Source organism: Sinocyclocheilus anshuiensis, unplaced genomic scaffold, assembly GCF_001515605.1.
Source record: "Sinocyclocheilus anshuiensis isolate Anshui unplaced genomic scaffold, SAMN03320099.WGS_v1.1 scaffold1018, whole genome shotgun sequence".
NCBI lineage: Eukaryota > Metazoa > Chordata > Actinopteri > Cypriniformes > Cyprinidae > Sinocyclocheilus > Sinocyclocheilus anshuiensis.
Genome location: NW_015539893.1, coordinates 433,048 through 453,765, shown reverse-complemented (window position 1 = coordinate 453,765; position 20,718 = coordinate 433,048). Strand labels below are relative to the sequence as shown.

The 20,718-nt window shown below is 42.1% G+C and overlaps 1 protein-coding gene across 3 annotated transcripts in view; it reads left to right on the top strand.

Annotated features, from left to right (window-relative positions):
* Positions 1–20,205, top strand: part of LOC107685856 (protein CBFA2T3-like) — a 52,457-nt gene extending 32,252 nt beyond the window's left edge. For 2 of the 3 annotated variants that reach the window (XM_016482587.1, XM_016482589.1), the window contains exons 2-12: positions 2,320–2,466; positions 3,997–4,238; positions 4,338–4,427; positions 6,960–7,141; positions 8,449–8,762; positions 9,107–9,192; positions 11,206–11,434; positions 12,284–12,352; positions 12,989–13,042; positions 15,450–15,640; positions 16,049–20,205. In XM_016482587.1, coding sequence (XP_016338073.1) covers positions 2,320–2,466; positions 3,997–4,238; positions 4,338–4,427; positions 6,960–7,141; positions 8,449–8,762; positions 9,107–9,192; positions 11,206–11,434; positions 12,284–12,352; positions 12,989–13,042; positions 15,450–15,640; positions 16,049–16,393 — 1,949 coding nt within the window. In that variant the 3' untranslated portion in view covers positions 16,394–20,205. The remainder of the gene's footprint in view (positions 1–2,319; positions 2,467–3,996; positions 4,239–4,337; positions 4,428–6,959; positions 7,142–8,448; positions 8,763–9,106; positions 9,193–11,205; positions 11,435–12,283; positions 12,353–12,988; positions 13,043–15,449; positions 15,641–16,048) is intronic. The other variant, XM_016482588.1, reaches the window with a different exon arrangement.
* The last annotated feature ends 513 nt before the right edge of the window (positions 20,206–20,718 follow it).

Here is a 20,718-nt window from a genome sequence, read left to right as displayed (position 1 = left end):
TGCCTGTCTGTGTGACGTCACACAGACAGGCCCCTCCCACGATAGTTTGATTGACAGTAGCGTTTCAGCACAAACTGGACTGGCGTCTTACCTTAGACCTGCCCCGAGTGAGCTGTCATCAGTCCGCCAAAAAGGTGTTTTTTACACTACCATTGAGAAATTTTAACCAAACTATGTTACAGACTTTTCATTAAGACCCTAAAGAATCATATCAAATTGTGGAAAATGGGCATCCTATGACCCCTTTAATATTTGGAATGTTTGTGTGCTGATGTGCGTACCTGTGTGTGTAATAAGCAGAGTGTACGCGCGCTGTGGACCAGCCTATACTAACGTGCTCTTTAAATAACAAAAAAAACTAATGCGCTATTGACTTTAGACCAGGTTTTTGTTGGTCAATGGCGCAGTCTATTTCAGTTGCCTCAAAATAGCAACGCACCAGCAATGCGCCTGAACACACCTCGTTTTCAGACCAGCATGCCCATGGGCGCACAAATGGGCGCAATTGCATTTGCTATTTAAACAACGTGGTGCAGGACGTGAAAATGACAACTGTGTCGGGCTGAAACTAGCAAAAAACACTTGCGTCACGCCTGGCGCCGCATTGCGCCGGGTGTATGATAGGGCCCTACGTTTTTTGGATGTGCAAATTCCACTGTTTTCTAAAATACCATAAAGTACTCAGTAAATACCAAAGTATATGAATTTGGAAATAATTTTTCAAGAGAAAAGAATTACAGATTTACACGCAAAATAATTTAATATGCATGAATTAGTCATAAGCATACAAAATGTATTACAACATAGCAAAGACGTAAAATCATACAGTAACATATTGATACATCATTATACGGTAATTAAACAATCAGTCAATCAATCAAAAAAAAAAAAAAACTACCACACAGAAGTTTTATACATTTATCAGCTCTTTAAACAATATTGTTGACTCTAGAATAAATAAATGAGCACTGAAGTTCTTTCTTTGTGTGTGTGGCATCTGAACTGTCCTTCTTGGCGACAGACAATGTTAAGAAGTAGCAAATGCGAGCTGTCACCAGTATTGCTATGTGCTAATCTCAGTACCATCTGATGGTATTTCTTTTGAAATATCTGTGCTTTCAAACATAAACACACACACATACACGTTAGGTTTTTGTGTTTTATGCGGACTCTCCATAGACAACGGAATTTTATACTGTACAAACTTTACATTCTATCCCCAACCCTTGCAGAAAACATGTAATTTTTACATTAAAAAAATTATTACAAGTTTTATTATCCTTGTGGGGACATTTGGTAGGACACGATGTAACGAATACCTGGACCACACATAAACATATTATATCTTACCAGCACTGACATATACATAACTTGCCTAATTCAGCTGTTGTAATTTGGTGTTTGCTGGCATTTGTTGGGACAGTTTTGCTTCAACACTGAAGAGAAAGTATGAACTCTGATGAACTACATTTCCATCCCATGATTGACAGCGATGAGTGTGCTACTTTACATGTGAAGATAGAACTGGGAGATCAGCATGTGACACTATGGTTAGGGAGCTGGGTAGACAAAAGGATTGTTACATGACCAATGCAGGCCAGGCAGACAAGGGTGAAGAAGACTTGCCATGTTTGGTCCCTCAGCGGAGCACAAATGAGGGTCGGTGTGAACGCAGCCTTGTTGAAGTGTTCAGCACTGTGATGGACAGCAGCAGATCCAGCTGCACTTGTCACTGGCTGTCAAGAGCCTGTCCATCCGGCGCACAAGAGTGGACAACAGGCGGGGGAGCGGGTGGGGGGTGGAGGACATTGATGTGGATGTCAGGGTGATAGGGGTGGTGGGCAGAGGGGTCCCGTCAGCAGCAGCTGAGTAGAAGAACAGGTGTGACTGGATGTTTCCAACAGCAGTGACATTTACCCTTTGCCTCAGTCTGCCAAAGCCACACTTTATCTCTATCAGCGGAGACTGCGCAGATTTACTACTATGAAATAGTATGTCTGTCTGAATGACTCACTCATGAAAAAGGTTGCCACACGCATGATCTAGCACCGTGAACAAGACAAAACATATGTGTCAAACATTATACAGTTTGAACAAGTGCCATGTAACTTTCATGTGTGTGCAGAGGAGAAATAAGTATTGACCAGAGCTGTGGCTTGGCAGTTAGCAGATTTCAGACACATTTAGCCATGGCACTTCACAGGGTGATACAGGTTTGAATGTACATGTTGTTGTTCTTATCACTGCCTGTCTATCTCGCTACTTTTGTCTATAATGGAAAAGCTTTAAAAGAATAAAACTGTTTTATGTCATCTGCAGGTAGCACGGGACAGAAGGCTGGAACGATGCCAGATTCACCTGCTGATGTCAAAACCCAGCCCAGGTCAACTCCGCCCACAATGCCACCTCCACCCCCAGCTGTCAGTCAGGCAGTCAATCGTAACGCATCATTCACACCTACAACAAGTAAGTTATCCTATAGTACAAACATGCATAGATTTGTTTTTTGAACTTGCTGCATTCATAACACTCTAGGACAACAATATCGTCCAAATTGTGATTTGTCAAGTGTATGTGTGAATGGCGACTTTTTATAGGTAGCTACTAGCTAACTTAATAATAACACATTGTAGATAACTCTATCACCACCTTGAATACTGTGTTTTTTTACCACCACAGTAGCACAATAATGCACATTCAAATGTACAATGGGACAGCACACTTAATAAACATGTTCATAAACATGTTGTTAGAGTACTGCCAGAACATATAATAATTTAAAGGAGTCTCTATTAGATCAACGGTAGTTATTGTCATGTTCAGAGTATTCATATAGCACAGAATGCACTTGTAACATGACCAAGAGTGTTTGTGTATGATAGGTTGAGCCATTGTCTGGGTGTGTGAGTGCTTAGGATACACAGCAAGAGATTTGTTTACTGCATACGGAGGGATTCACAGGCAGCATCAGGCTCGGCGGGGCTTGGCAGATCTCGTTACCCTATATAGCAATGACGGGCCTTGTTGTTTCACCTGTTCCATGGGTTGTAGCTTAGCCTGCTTGCCACTCTAAAACCAGAACACAAGTGTGGGGGTCACATGGTAAACCCACATGTGTCCAGCTTGGAATGGCAAGATAAAAGGGGGCACAAGCAAAATGAAAGACTCTGTGTTCTGCAACATGAAGCCATGCACACACTCACACACCCAGCAGTGTGAACATGCTTCCAAACCTGAAGGAAAGCTACCCTCCGAGGTGTGTTTGCACAATCACGTGCTTCCCAATGTCCCGGAGGATTATGGTCTGTAACTCTAAGCCCTCATGCTGTGTCCACTGCTCACGTAATGTTTGTTTATCTGTGGTCATGGCTTCGGGCGCAGGTAACATAAGATATAAGGCCTACTCTTAGGGACAAGGAACCAAAGAAGCACTCAACCATCAGAAGGACGAGGAAAGAGTGCAAGGATGAGATGCAGAAGTGGAGATGGAGTAGAAGTGTCGATGGGGCAGCCTGAACTCGGAAAGCTGCAAATCTGCTCTCAGCTGGTAGACATGTGCACAGCCTGATTTAGACACACACCTGCTGTTGGAATAAAAGTAACCCAGTCTAGGGGGCTATTTTTGGGACCTCTTTAACACGTTCCTCTTATAGTTGTGTCTTAGTGAGTGAGTGAGTGTGTGAGCAGTGGGCAGCAATAGACCGGGTGGGCGGCATGTGTGTATGTCATAGAGAGAGCTAGTGAGAGGTTGCTGATGGTCCCATTCGCGGTGTGTTTGTTCAACGTAGAGGATGAAATGAAGAGTACAGAACAATGTGCTGCGTTACTGTCATAGTGTATCTGTAGTTTCAGTTCTCAGAATGCATGTGCCCTCTTCGTGCTATGTTGGATCTTCCTGGAGGGTGCTTCCTAGGACTGAGATGGAGAAAAATGAAAGCAAAGGAGTCTGGCGTGACTTAAATTATGCTAAAACAAGCAGTGGCTCTCTTTCCTCAGTGCTGAACGGGAGCAGCCACTCTCCCACGGCGCTAAACGGAGCTCCCTCGACCCCCAACGGCTTCAGCAATGGACCGGCCACCTCCTCTACTGCTTCTCTGCCCACCCAGCAGCTTCCCCCTGCCTGTGGAGCCCGACAACTCTGTAAACTTAAGCGTTTCCTCACCACACTGCAGCAGTTTGGCAATGACATCTCGCCCGAGATTGGAGAACGTGTACGCAGCCTAGTGCTGGGGCTAGTGGTGAGTGTCTGATGGCTCTCTTTATCATTAACTGTATGTGCTGTCTCCAGTTCTTTTCTCCACTGGGTGTTAAATTGTTTTCTATTTCTGTCTTATCAGAACTCAACTCTAACTATCGAAGAGTTCCACTCCAAACTTCAGGAAGCCACAAACTTTCCCCTGCGTCCCTTTGTCATTCCATTTCTTAAGGTACGAACAGGCATAAAAACATTCATCTCATACAGACAGAGTTCTTCTGCCAGTAATCTTGTATAGCCAGACTTTTAACTATTTGGATAAAGTTGGGTCCACATTGCATTGTGTTCTGGCCAAGAATTGTCCCCTTAGTAAGGAAGGGGCCGTCTGGTTAACTATAAAGCAACCAACCTAACTTTAGGAGTTGGTAAATCACATAAAACTCCGAGAGAAAAGTGGAATATACAGGTACGCTTAAGGATATCTCGTTTACTTCCTAATAACAAACAAAACTTTTGCATATCATCAAAGATTTGAGAGCATGAACCATTCAAACTTTGTCCAGCAATCCAGAGTTTGTCTTTGGAAGTGCTCTTTGTAACAGCCAGGGAATTTTGTTTCCCTGCAGACTGATAGAAATGCATGCACCATGCCTTATAAAACCAGCCAATCAAGTTGCTTTTTGAAAAAGCATTTTTATGCAATATGCATCATACAATGGGTGAACAGTCTGTGGATGTGGTGTCTGAAGTGGAGATTACTCCGCCGTAGTTCCTAAAAGTCTTTCTGTATCTGTATGAGGAGCTTTTCCTTATGATGCACCATATGGGAAGGGTTGGAGGAGGAGGGTAGTGGGACTTTGAGACAGACAGGCAAAGTGACAAACAAAAAGAAGGTAGATAGATGGCAGCCAGAATCGGCATACACATAAGCAGACTCATTCTGCATTTCCCTGACCCCGGATACATGGTTTTCTGTACGTGTAGATGAGTGAAGTTCATTTGATAAAGCATCCTTGGCCCCTTCCAACCCCCACGCTCTGCTGTGGCTGGGCTGATCTAGTGCTCCATATGGCCATCATTTGTGATTCATTAAAATTGGCACACTTGTGTTTACCCAGAGTAGAGAGGAGTGGTGTGGGCCAAAGAAGATTTCCTGGCAGATGTTGCAGTGGGTGCTATAAGCAGCATAGCTTTCCGTTGCTCTGCCGCTGTTGTTTTTATGCTGATCTCTTTCTGTCCTCAGACATCGCATAGATCCAGGGCTCAGACACATACACAGATTCTCTGATGCATTGCAAATCTTTCTCAAATTATTCTGCATTTATGCGTACAAAAACATAATCAGAATGTAAAATTCAGTCACTTGGAAATCACTATGTTGATTGCATATTTAATTGCAAAATTTTGATAGACAAAAAATATGCTGCATTGTAACTCCCTGAATCAATGTCACCACATCCCTAACACACATGTGAATACACAGACATACATATGTCATCTCTGTGTCTGGTAAACATACAACCCATTCACATGCTTTACTACTGCAATGAAATACATGTAGTGATAACACAGATTTAAAATGTCAGTACCAAGTTGGGTGCTGAAAGAATGTTCTAGTACTGAAGGGGCCTCAAGTCATACGCCACACTCCCCTGACCAGCTTAAAATCTAGGAATACTATATATAAAGACAATAATTCAAAAACACATTCACACACTTAAAACTCAAATTTCAACCTATTCAATATACATACATACTAATACAACTGGGTGTAGAGAGATAATATATCTATAATGTTTGGTGAGGAAAGTTGCCATGGAGGCCCCCCCACCCCCCATCTTCCACTATGCTTGTGCGCATGTTAGTGAGATATAGACTACACAAAACATATCTCAGAGTGTGAGTGTTTTATTCAAAGCAGAGTAAATGGCACCCAGCACATTGCTCACAGGCTGCTGTCAAAGGCCTGCAGAGTGTTGATGTTACACATCTGTATCATCAGCCAGCTGTGTAGTGTTATACTTACAGCCAAAGAGAAAAAGACAACAAGCAAGCAAAGGAGAGAGAGAGGCAGCAGAGTTCTCCTGCAGACCTCAGCAAGGTACAAACACATGGTGGGCCAGAGAAAGTGTCTGTTATATCTCATCCTCTTTCTTTCTCTCTCTCTTAACACAATCCCTGTTAAAATACCAACATAGCTGGTCATCGGAATATGCTGTGTTTTAAATACTGGTCTCCAGCTTGGGATGCTGATGTCGCCACCAGACTAACTAACCTAAACTGCCAGAATTTTTTAGCTAACCAGCTTCAGAAAAAACACACAGTTGACTATATTAACCAGCTTAGTATTAAACCAATTAGACTAACCAGCATAATCTACTGATTGCGCCCACCAGGAATCTTAACTTGCTTAACCATCAAGACTTACTTTATTAACCAGCTTATGCAGAAAGCCATTCTGGTCCGCATTCACCATAAACAATAATGTCAATCACAAACCATAAACTAGATTACTACCAAACTAGGACTAAACAGCATAAACCAGTCCGTATCATCAACACACTTATTAACTAGCTTAAATAGCTAGACTTTAGCTAACCAGCTTGATCAGAAAGAACTGGTCAACGAGCTTCACTAACCAGATTTTGTTAGTGGTCCAGTGGCACCAAACCAGCCCTACTGATCCTGGAGATTTGTGTTTGTCTTTATAAAAAGAAAAGCTTTCCTTTTTCACCCACATTTTATTTATCTTTCTGTCTGGTAGGCTAACTTGCCCCTCCTGCAGAGGGAGCTGCTTCACTGTGCTCGGATGGCTAAGCAGACCCCAGCACAGTATCTGGCCCAGCACGAACAGCTGCTGCTGGATGCCAATGCCAGCTCTCCCCTGGACTCCTCTGAAATCATGCTGGAACTCAATGAGCATGGCAAGAGACGTACCCCGGACAGGTATACACACTTTAACACACACACAAACTTGTCTTTCTGTGTACCATTTTCATAACAAATACCTTAAGCCATAAAAATCTACAAAGTCAAGCAAAAGGCAAAAATGTAGACAGCTATGGTAAATGTCAACACAACCTTGCCCTGGGCATACTTCTTCCTGTCTAGCTTTGAAATGCACACACACTCAATGTAATGAGTGGAGGGTGTGGGAAGGTTAGGCCACACAGAAAGAGAAAGTGAAGAGGGTAGAGAGAAGGTAAAAATGTATGTGGCGTGTCTGCCAGGTGCTGCCAGTTGTCTATGGAGCGGAAACAGACTGAGATGCTCTAACATCACACAAATGCACATGCATACCAACAGTGTCCATACATTGGCGAGACATTTAGAACTCTTGACAATCAAAAAATTAATAGTGGGATTTAAAACACCAATATTTTTGTTTGTCTCCTGTTGTTTTTTCTTCTACTCTCTCAACCGCACTGTCTCCTGTTAGTTCCCCAGTAGCTGTCCATATGTCAGTGATGTGTCCAGATGGTGATCTTGCTGAACCCCTGCTTGAGCTGATCCGGGGGGAGGGATGACTAGAAAGAGAGAGAGAGACAGAGAAAAAGAGAGTGGTGGGGGTAGAGGAATGGGCAATCCCCTACTGTAATCCATACACCTCCATCTCTGAAGCCTAGGCTTACCATATCACGGCAGGAGCCCCAGCTGTTGCTTTGATTTGTGGGAAATCTGGCCACAACTGCAGAAATGCTGCAAAAGGTTGGAAGTTTTTGGGTTGGTTGTGGAGGCGGGCATGATGGGGTGTTGAACATGCAGCCAGATTCAGATGTCCAAGCCAACTGCACTCTACTCTCAAGTGCAAGAAAACAAGCTTGCACAGTCCTCGCACACACATGTATTTCATGCACGCAGAAGGGAGAGGAGCTTTAGCCCTGAATGCCTGGCTGCAGCACTCAGCTAAACAGATTATTATCAACACTGCAGCACAGGCCAGCCAGATGGCTCCAAAACGCCAGTGTCACTGAACATCTGCCAAAGGGAGCAGCTCTCACAGTACAGCAGCTCAGGAGAGAGACAGAGAGAGAGAGAGAAATGGGTGAGAACGGGAAAGATTAAGGGGTTGGGATTTAAGTCCGTTTCTTGGTATATGAAGGCTAGAGTCCACATAGGGCTCACAGCTGGCCTCAACATTTGGAAAACATGAGTGGAGGGGCAGAGAAAAAGAGGGAGGTGGGATGGGTTAGACTGCAAGAATGAAAAATTATCAATAGCCCTCCTTCCTCTTAAAAATGTTCTTTCTACAGCATTTCCAAGCATTTCTACAACCTTTGTAACAGGACCAAAGAGAGTGCAGGGGACAGGGATGGCTTGCACCCGGAGCACCTGGCCAAACGTCCATGCACAGTGAGCCCCAGTCAGCGCTTCAGCCCCAGCAGTGGTTTACCTGCTCACCCTCCCCTAAACGGCCTACCGACGCATCCACCCAATGGCCTTTCACATCCTAACCCTCCTGCCCCACAGCATTACCGTTTGGAAGACATGGCACTCACCCACCACTACAGAGACGCTTACAGACACGCAGAGCAGAGGGATGTCCGGGATCGTCACCGGCAGACAGGTCAGAGTGCTGTAGTCTACAGTAAAATAAACCAATAAGCTACTTAAGGCCAAGTTTACAGTGATTTTACCATAGTTAAGTAGTGTTGTTAACCACAATGCTTTAAACAAGAATTCAAATTATACACAGTCACAGGTGTACATATATACATGCTTTTTTACAACAACTTTAAATATGGCTAATTCTAACAGAGGTTATGGTTTAGACTTTTTAATTTGAGTAATATTGCCAACTGCAGAAATAATGGCAGGAATGAAGAGCATTGTAGAATTGCACTTACATGGACATGGATTCTTTATTGTGTTTAGTGCATATGCTAATGTAGTGCTGTGCTTGTGTTACAGCCGTGCATGGAGCACGTCAAGAGGAAGTGATTGATCATCGGCTGACAGACCGCGAGTGGGCTGAAGAATGGAAGCACCTCGATAACGTATGTGTGACCAGATGCTTTGTTTAATATTATTTTTCATACATAAAGCAGAGAGCATAATAGTTGCTAACTCTGATGGGTGATACACAAGTTATATTAGATTAATGTGGTTAGAATGATTTTTGAAATGTGGTAGCTAACTGGTTGCTGGTCCAAGGTGATCTAAGAACCATAACCAACTTGACCAAGATGGTGCACCAAGTCAAAAACAAGGTCAACTTATGAACATGGGAAAGTAGTACAGGAGGGAAAAGGTGTGAAAGACAAAATAGAAGAGCACCATAGTGGAAGGGATGTTGTCAGACTTAGGCCCAATCCCAATTCTACCCCTTAGCCCTTCCCCTTTCCCCTGAAGGGGTAGGGGTGTCTCAATTCTCTTTTGGTTGGAGGGGTAGGCATAGGGGAAGGGCCAGACAGCCCTTCAAACAAAGATTTTTCGGGATCACACTTCAAACGAAGGGGTATGAATTATCTCAGTGTAAACCGGCTTCAGGGGCCACATGGCTGCCCGAGCGAACAAAAAGACACATAAATGTAAGCATTTTTGGCATTAATAAAGATTTTAACAAAAAGTAATTGTAACAAAGTTCGTATTTCGGGAAGAAGGAGGCGGGAACCGGTGAACATTTGAACAAAACTTTAATAATAAAACAAACACAAAATAGCGCGACAGCCCCTCGCGGACTACCGTCGCACACAAACAGAACCAAAACACAAAATAAAATGCTAAAATGCATTAGCATTTACTCCACCGGCCTCGCTCCGTTCCCACGGCTCTCGGCCCCGCCCCTCTCGTCACAGTAATCATTTGTTTTATGTTACATTCATGTTACTCAAAGACATGTTTGCAAAAAATCTCTAATATTTGCTAACTAACATCATATCATTATAGACTGCACGATAGTGCCACAACATATTTTCATGTCTGATCAGGGCGATAACCACCGTAGACATTGAGGGGGGCTAGTCCCCCCAATAATTAGAAATACCTAAATCCTTTTCTCAAATATTGCCAATTCGAGAGAGAGAGAGAGAGAGAGAGAGAGATGAAAGTTGCGTGTATGCGCGTCTGTGTGTTTCTCTTTTTAGAGTGAGTTTACTTAAAAAACAGCGACTTTATCCTCTCGTTGCTGGAAACTATAATGTAGCGATTAAGTATTTAAACTGTTATTAATAAAAGTCGTGGGGCAGGCACACCAGTATAGGTGTGTGTATTGTAGGAGCTAGATGACGTGTGACGGCATAGTAGTTGTGTCCCAATTCTTAGAGGAATATTTTCAAGGGGAAGGGGTATAAAATAGAACTGGGATTGGGCCTTAAGCTATGTCACATTTTCGATGGGCACCTGATAGTAGATGACTTAGTTCAGACCTTTTCTGGATGACAGTAAGGCCTTTGTTATGCTTTTTGCTCACCTCACCATTGCCTCTATACAGACTTACACTCAAACACATATTGAATAAAAAGGCCACAGATGGAGGGAGGAACCCACTGAAGAGAGCAGCTGAGACAATGCTTGCAGTCTGTGAAATCAGGCTTATTCTGGACTGTATCCAAATATGAAATAAATACAGCCAACAACATACTCAGAGTGAAGAATGGCATCACATGGGTGAGGGAAGAAGTTATTGAGGGGAGGTGGGTGGTTGGGGAAGATGGGAGGAAAGAGGACGAGAGTGAGAGAAGGCTTTAGAAGCATGTGGGAAGAATTAATTGTTTTGGCTTCTCCCACTGGCAGCGCAGCTGTTGCAGGGCTATTGTTGCTTAACCACTCAACCGCTCACTGCACCACTGGATTACACACAGACACACACTCAAATAAAGCGTTCTAAATATCTCATGCTCGTGCTGCTCACTAATGCATCAACCCTTCAAATAAAATATAGCATCTTTTTTTATTAGTAATGGCCAAAGAATTGTTAGTGTGGACTTCAGGATGTAACTGGTCTAATGTTGGTTCATAACATCCTCTTCTACTATTTTCCATCCCTTTCTATCTCTTCCTCTCTATAGTTGCTGAACTGTATAATGGATATGGTGGAGAAGACGCGGCGTTCCCTCACTGTGCTGCGACGCTGCCAGGAGGCAGACCGCGAGGAGATGAACCACTGGATCCGTCGTTATAGCGATGTGGAGGATATGAAAAAAGGTGGGAGCTCCGCCCAGCGGCCTCCTCCTCTTCCTCTCCACCACAACTCTTCCTCCTCCAACACTCCTAACAGCAACGACACACAGCCGCTAGGTACATGCTCCATTGCAGATGCAGCCGCAGGCGCAGATGCTCGGCATGCAGCATGTCTCACACATTCTTAGCGACTGCAGACACCACCCTCGTCTAAGTGGTTTCCATGAGTCAACACACCACTCAGATGAATGCGATTTAAAACTATACTTCAAAAAAATCTGACCTGTTTTTTAGATGACCAGTCAGCATATGATCCCACATTTAGCCCACTTACCTTACCTTACAGTTTGTCTTTACCCTACCTTTTCTAGTCTAGCTAATCCTTGTCTGTCACACCATTGTCCTAACCCACCCTGTTCCTTGGGACTCACAGTACTGTATTTGGTTGTCTCTGTAAGCCAACACACCTGAGTAATTAGTACAGTGATCTATGATTTGAATTAGGTGTCTAAAAGGGAGACATCCAAAATGTGCAGTACTGTAGGTTCCTGGGAATAGGGTTGGGAAACACTGTCCTAACTAGGCACGACAAAAGTTCCCAGCAAAGTAATTTTTCTGTTGCCATTGAAAACAAAAATAAATGCACGACACTGGCAGTCACAACATATTCAATGTTTATTATACAGCTATGAGGAATTTTGTACCAATGAAATTTCGGTGTGGGAGGGGTTACTCAGTGTTATGAGACAGAAAAATAAAAAAAGCAAACAACAAAATTGTCAATATGATTGCTTTAATTAGGACTAAAAAATATTTATGTCACATCTGATTGTCAACCTCCAAAAGCATCTCTATGATTTTAGAGTTATACTATATTGTTTTGGTATTTTCCACGTCTGAGGGAGTATAAGAAGCTTTTCTCTCATCCAGGTAAACTCAAGTCGCTTTTTTCATGTTCTTTTACAGAAATTCACAGAGACTTTTTGCACCGTCCCCCATCAGGCTACCTGCCCGAGGAGATCTGGCGGAAGGCTGGTAAGTGCATTGTCTACTGTCAACTACTTCCACGCATGCACACAGACATATGCACACTGGCCTGCAGGGCCTCACAGCCATAGTTATGCAAAGCCAGGAGCGGGAAAGGCCACTGAATGTCATTATTGTTAAAAGCTCTCCATCTGTCATGACCATGAAAGACAACTGCAGTTAAAGCTGCAGTGAGAATGCAGTAAACTGCCGCAGTCAACAGCAGAGCAGCACAGGTAGGACCAAAAAACGTGACCCTGTCCAAAGAAAGAAAGAAAGAAAGAGAAGTGAGGGAAAAGCACAGACTCTAGTGTTCTTGTTCACTAGAGTCTGTTTTATTACTGGAGCTAGATATACAGTAAAAAGTTATGGGGGCTGTACAAAAGCCTGGTTGCCCTCTGTGCCATGTAGGTCACACACAATACTGATGGGGTCAGCCAGAGCACAGGTGGTGTCACTCGCCCAAAGGTCAGAGATCAAAGGGCACTTATTAACTGTGACCCACACCAGTAACATTACAGCTGAGTAAAATCAATATGCCATTACTAATATAAAATGCTGAAATGATGCTGCTGTTGTCTGCAAAACTTAGCTGCATTTTCACTGTGACAAAAGCCTTTTTAACGGCAGTTGTTTTTCATGCAGGTGCTACAAGTATCCCGCTCTCGCCAGCATTAAAGCAACTTCAGAACAAGCAGGGTGAGTAACAGCACCTGCATTACAAACCAACCTGCTCTGTGGAAGATTTTCCAAGCGGCAACATGCATAGATGTTTTTTAACTCTGTTTTTTTAATTGGCCTTGTATAATTTTTCTAGTTATGTAAAAAAAATTTTTCGCAGGTATTTCTCCTAAAATATCTAATGTAAACAAATGAGACAAATATTGACATGCATTAAGAGGACAGAACTATCAAATTAATGTGGATAGCATAGATCAGACAAATCAGAATTTGATGAAAAATGTTTAAAATCATTTTTGGTGACAGACTGAGTGCAAACCATAGTTTAAAGCATTGACAGTTCTCTTCTGAAACTTCCAGAGGTAAAATGAAAACTGAGATTACTAAAAGTGAGACTACTAGGATCTTGATAAAATGTTAAGAATCTGCTAATTCATGTAGAATTAAAAGGTTTTTTTATCCATTCATTGCTGTCTATGAGAAATAATTGAGATATTAAAGGTGTGCCAAACATGAATGGCCTGTGGGTGTCTAGATTTTCATGTCCTTCTGCCTTTGGTGAGGCCTGTCTTTGAAAATGCAAAAGAATAACAGAAAAAAAAGAAAAGAAAACTGTCATATCCCTGTGGGATTAAAATGTTAATATTGCCGCCCCATGTTTTCCATTATGTGCCAAATGCTCTAGCATCTGCTCAAGTCTCCTTGATAAAAATTAATTAAATTTGCAAACTAGTTTTAGTGGTGCATGCTCCGATTCTGATTAAGCAGTCTAGTGTTTTCAAAGATACAGAAACATTGTCGGGAACCAAAAAGATTAAGTAAAAACCAAAGAAGTGAAGAATGAAGGCAAAGACAGGATGAAAAAAATGAGGAAATGTGTGTGGGAGGTGCGGAGAGAACAAACTGAATACTAACTAGCTTTCCAGCTGAGACAGTAGTGATGTAGATTTGAAACACACACACATACACTCAGTCAGTTAGTAGCCTGAGGCAGAAGTCTATGGAGAATTGAATGGAGGGTGTGTTATGACATATTTATGACCGGGCTCCTCACAACCAGCTTTCTAGAGTAAACACACTATGGGGCAAAGAGTATAGAGCTCAGACATATGCAAAATATGCAATAAGAATGTGTGTGTGTGTGTGTGTGTGTGTGTGTGTGTGTGTGTACCCCCTGCAGCAATACACATGCATTCACCAGGCACATCATATCCTGACAGATTTTGAAATCACCCACATACTGTCTAAACCATAACCCCACAAAACAGTAGTTCTTCTCAAATCTAGTGAGCTGTGTAGTTGTGTATATAGACAGCTACTTCTTTATGCAGCATCCTAACATAAATGGAACTTTGAAAGTGACTGTTTTTAAAGACTTCGCATAGGCAACTCCTTGTGTGAGGCGCAAGAGAAACAATTAATTTGGTGTTAGCATGTTGCTAAGCTAACAGCATGATACTAAAAGAATCACAAAAAATGTTTCACACACAAATATTGGGTAAAATAATTCATTTTAAATTTGATTTCACAATGTTTATGATTATTTTCAGTACTGAATGCAATACAAGTATATATGTATAATCATTTGTAATCTTGAAACATCTACCTAAGTCTACCATTTTGGATTAATTGTTCTGCTTGTCACAATGCAATCTGGGGTTGCTTTTTCAGAAAATGATGCATTCAATGCTACATCAGATTTTGGCCAAATCTTCTAAGACAGCATGCATGGCTATCTATTATTTGGGACAGCCTTCACATTGGAAATGTGACTGTGATGCCCTAAAATGTGGTTTAGGTCACCTAGCTCACTAGGTTTTAGAGCTTATGTTAAATGTTCACATTTTAAAAAGGCCAAGGAAAGACAGTGGAGCACAAGGAGCCCTAATGTTCAAAGCGCTAATGAGTCAGGTTTTGGATTTCTATTTTAGACAACACCCTTACACATTCACACCTGCATGTCCTGAAAACACATGGATATACGCACGCACACAAACATTTACTCTCAAACAGTGTAGAACATTTGTAGAACAAGGTTTGCCACAAATCATCCTGGTTTTCCTTATTCTATATGGAGTGATCCAGCCTCAGTAACAAAGCAATGCTTTTGTGCTGCCACTTATCCACTTAGTAAAAAAATATGAAATATTTAATCATATATTGTTAGGTAAATAGGCAAGCTTGTGAACAACCTTTCAAGATGTCTACTGCCTATCAACTCTGGAAATAATTGTAACCACTGTCGTTTGGATCAATTATTAATAGCTTATTTTTCTGACAGAATGTTTTAAATCTTGGATGATGTACATCTGTTTGGAGAGATTAAACAAGCTGAAAGCTTTGAATGCCTCAATAAACGATGTTGAGAGGAACAGCAGTGGTCTAGGGGTATAATGTCTTACTTTTTTACCTTTCTCATTTCCAGAGGAAGCAGTAAATGAAGTGAAAAGACAGGCCATGTCAGAGATGCAGAAGGCAGTGTCGGATGCTGAGAGGAAAGCTCACGAGATGATCTCTGCTGAGCGCTCCAAGATGGAGAGAGCTCTGGCTGAGGCTAAGAGACAGGCTTCTGAGGATGCGCTGACTGTCATTAGCCAGCAGAAGGACTCCAGTGAAGTAAGTACTACATGTAGCCGATGTTCAGAATAGATGACAACTATACAGCATACTGCCTACTATTGGATATTGCCTCAATTCATTTGTCACACTGAAAACATTGTGCTCTGGTTGTTCACTGCTCATTTTGGCAAAGGCAGCAGGTCATCTAGGTATTCTACACATAAAGAAAACTCACGTATTACACTGTGTACACTACAGTGTACATACTACAGAAGTAGTACAAGTAGTACTAAATGATAGTTTGCCATTTGGAAACATGCCCACATATAAGCATGCAACATTAAACACAATTAGTCTCATAAGCTAATGTAGTATGTGTAAGTGCATTCTTTTATCATGGCATGGAGATTGATATCTATTTGTATGGCAATCATAAAACAGTCCTCGTTCGTCTTCCTTCTACAGAGCTGCTGGAACTGTGGTCGCAAGGCTAGTGAGACGTGCAGCGGATGCAACACTGCGCGCTACTGTGGCTCTTTCTGCCAGCACAAGGACTGGGAGAAGCACCATCACGTATGCGGCCAGGGCCTGTCCGGGAGTAGCAGCGTGCCACTCGGGACACCATCTACCACCTCCATCTCCTCCTCGTCCAGCGTGCCCCCCACACACTCCGAGAGCACCCCTCCAGGCCCCCTGTCCCTGGTGGGGCAAACCAGCAGCAGTGGCAGTCCAAAAGAAGTGAGCTCCAGCAGCGTTTCTCGCTCAACCACTCCAGCAACACCTGCCCTGATGGATTCCTCATCCCGTTGACTGATGAACCCCAAATCTTAACCCATGCCCAGCCACGTCTACTGCTGCTACAACATCCTTCATCCAAAACAAGCTGAGGAACCTCCACCATACTTAGCCATCCTCTCAAAATTAACTACGGCAACCTGGCTTCCACATCTTGTTTTCTCAATCTCCAAAAAACCCATCAAGGTTCAGATTCCTTCACAAAAGGATCTACTGTGTTTAATGCAACATGAGCAGGGTCTGGTATACTGGATGCCACCAAGAAAGCCAAGAAAACACGTATAGTTACACGTTACATGTTTTATTCATGTATAAGACAATTTTAGGCATGGCCTCAGTTACCTACACCCTTTAAGTGAGGTGTGCTCTGTGTGAATTGGGGTGGCACCATACTCTGAACATGTCTTGACCCAGGTAGGACTAAATATATGTAGGATGGATTCCTCCGAAATGACCGACAGCCGCCACTGCGGGATTTCAATAATGGACAAGAGCTTGTTGCCACACGGAAAATCTTCCAAAGAGCTTTTTCCTCACAACATGACACATTGCATTTCATTTTTTGACTATAATTAAAACAAAAGAAAAGTCCAAAAATCCAAAAGAAATAATGATGATGATGATAATAAGAATAATAAAACCTGTTAACTACCTTGCTAGCGAGCCAAGAAAATCTACTCCAGACTCACCTCTCTGTACTGACGTGAACCCAAATGAATTTTAAATGAAAAAAAAAAAACATAATCCAAACCTTTTTATTACACTGCCAAAGTTACTAAGAAGCACTCATCTTGTAACCAAACACAAACAACTTCACCTCCTCAGCAGTAAAGCCAGCCCAGAGTTCCACAGTCTGTGGAGAGGTGGCATGGTGACTAGACACTCAAACCTTCACTGTGCCCACTGTGCTGCCCACTCAGATCCTGAGGAACGCCGACTTTAGCCTGGATCCATCGCTATGGCAAGGGAGGGTCACACCTGGGATGTTTAAAGCACGTCACCCAGTCCGCCGCAAAGAGAAATGACATGAAAACGAAAGAGAAGGCGAGGATGAGTAAACGAAGAGAGACAGATTGGCCTCAAAAGGAAAGACGAATGGCAATGGAACTGCCAAAAACCTAATTGGATTGTACACTAAGAATGAGCCTTTTCTTCTCAAACATTTTCGTTTGGTTTTCCTAAAGCTCTCTGAATGCTGAGACATTTCATTTTGTAGTACGATTTCATTCTCCCTCGTTTTCCAAAGCATGACAAGACTGTAGAGTCTCACGAGACTGGCGTAGACTTGGTTCTCGTTTCTCTCGCTCTTTCTACCTCCCCCCATCTTCTGTATGTTCATCCCTTTTGTCTCCTGACAGAACCTCTAAGCAGATATCCATGAAGGGATCACACGTTGCTTGTAGATATTACTTTCTGTTTCTGGATGTCTCTGTCTTCAATATCTGCTTGTGTGCGTACTCAGAATGAGGAATGCGTTCTTTCTTTGTCTTCTTTTAGGTTTCAGCCAAACATTGGACAGAAAAAGACACTCTAATGGGAGAGAAGCTGTGTTGTACCTATTGTTCGATTTGTTGTATCAATATTGATGGTGAGAATCCTCATGTAGAATATTTTATATTGCTCGCATTGTAAGACAGTGAGAGAACGGAGGTGCAATATGAAAAGAGAATTCAGCTACTGAATGGAACCTCAGAAACGGCCCTTAGGGTATCTTATAATATAAATACACATATAAATATATCTAAAATTACCACAGTAAATTAATGTGAATGTACATAGTATTTAAAAAGAGGTCCAAAAATGAGTTTGCCAAATAACAGAAACCTTTCAAGTATAATGTCTAGAATTTAATTTCTCTCCATTTAATCTTTTCTGTCTGAATGATCAATTTACAACGTCTGTTGTAACAGTGGAGGAGGAAGTGGTGTTCACATCACTGCTTGTGTAGATTACTGCCTGAGGACTCTGCTTACGGACATGTTGGGCGAGACATTTTTGTAGCCATAAGCATGTCGAAACAAATGGCATCACTTTAACGACACGCCAAACCACAATAGACTGACCTAGCTCGCCCCGCTGAGAAGTTCCCAGACTGGCATTTGGGAGGGAAGCCTCTAGAATCTGTGTGTAACATTGCCATCCTTTGGGCCAAAGTGTCACTGCAGTGGTCCAATGTGTAATTTGCACACACATGCATGCACATACAATCACAAAAACAAACCCTCATTTATCCATAGCTCTGACACAAAAATCAAGCAAACACTATCTGGTTCTCATCTGGTTTTGCTTGAGTACCCAGATTTTACTTTGGACCTCAGGTTGTGATCCAACATAGTACCGAAACATAACCCATATTTAATGTAGTCTGGAAAATATCAATAGAAGTTGCTGTGTGCACCGAGCAAGCTCTGCTGATCCCAACATTCATGTTCCTTAAGGGTTGTTTGTGATGGCAGTTACAACGGACAAGACTACCCCTCCGTGTAAAAATACTTAGAATTTTGCCACCAGCTTACACTTGCAGCCCTGTTTACAGCATTTGTTTTGGTCAGTTATAATTTTCTGCAGTCTAATTGAAATGCCAATTTTGTTGATTACGTGGCGTACTTCTGATACGGACCAAACTTGAAAGGCCTGCTTGTTGCTCATTCTATTTTGGTGTTGCTTTAGGCATGAGGTGGGTTGATGGTTTAATTTTTCACATGGCATAAGCGGATAATCTATTATCGGATTTCTAAAGCAATATATGAACTCATCCAGAAAATAACAGCAACAAATGATCCCGAACCAGTGAATTACTAGAACACCAGTCTGATGAAGTAGGTCTCTCTCTCTCTCTCTCTCCCTACATTTTGAGGAGGATTTTTCATACACCATCCCCTCCCTTTCCTTACTAGCTACCTCCTGTACACAAATCCAAGACAGTTTGAATGAATGAAACTAGCAGACATGCAAATCTATCATCCTGCTCAAGGTATACAAGACATTTCAGCAAAGAAACTCAAAACTTTTTTAGTCTATTTTCATGTCTATACAAGTGATGGGCCACCAAAGTCCTTTTATTCATGGGCTGTTATACAACATATTAAGCCAAAAACAATCTACAGAAGTACGTAGCAATGCAAAAGCATGCACTCTTGTGTTACTGTTGTGTTACTGCGGCAGTAACAAACCTCAGTTCTCAAGGGTGTGATGGGAGTTTCTTTCAAATGTCTATGCTGTTAAATCGGATGTGTTATTATTCAGGTAGCTAAATGTTGACAGTTGAAACCAACTTTAACTTGCACAGCAAAATTCTCTTTAAACTGTTGCTCTGCCATGACTTTAGTTTACCTGACTGTAGAAGAGTGTTTACATTCATGCCCGCTATAGCGCCTCCTGTGGCAAGTCTTAGAATTGTTGAGTCATGAACTGTGTTCTGACACATTCGGAATGCAACAATGAGTGAAATTGAGCTTGCATAGTTGTACTAGCTTAGAACGTTTTGAGCCCTGAACATAAACATATCTCATAAATATCCAAAACGATAAAAGCACAGACCAAAGCATAACTGCACATCCATAGAAGCCGTTTGGACATTGCGTCGCCTAAAAAAAAGCCTGAACGTGGGTAAGCGGCAATGCCCATAAACCAAAGTGTACAAAATGACCATGTTGAAAGCACAAGACGACAGTATACACATCAAGGGAAGAGATCTGTACTATAATTCCAAGCCAGGGGAGTGCTTGTTCCTGGCATCCAAAGCATTAGATAAGATTACAAATGCTTCTCTAACATTTAAACCAACCTTGCTCAAAGATTTCATTATGGGAATGCATGAGTGTGAGTGAGAGATAAAAAAAAATTGAGTGACAGATACTTTCTATTAATGATTTTGCTAAGGAACTTACTTGAATCTCAAGAGCTTTAAAATAACACCATTAGCAAAGTTATGGTAGAGAACTTCCATAAACTCATTTTGAGCTTTGCGTGTCTGCTAGTCCAGAACTCATACAAATATATATTTGCAATATTTTTGGCCATTCTGTTACTAACCAAAATCAAGAATATGCAAATGCATCTTTAACTGTGTGCTGTAATTCTGCTGTCATCTGGCATTTTGAAGGGTCGTCATTCTCAAAGCAAATTTGTGGATGCTTAGATTTAGTCAGCATTTGGCCTTGTCAGTGAACGCAAGTTGGGCAGCTGCTCCATTCAAAGATTGACATTGGGAAAGAGAGAGAGAAACTACATCCTACACATTAAGCGAACATACTATTGAAGTAAAATGGATGCTGAAGGTTAACAAGTCAACAGCTTGGTTTAAGTTATGACCTCTTTATCTTGGCACCCCAAAAGCC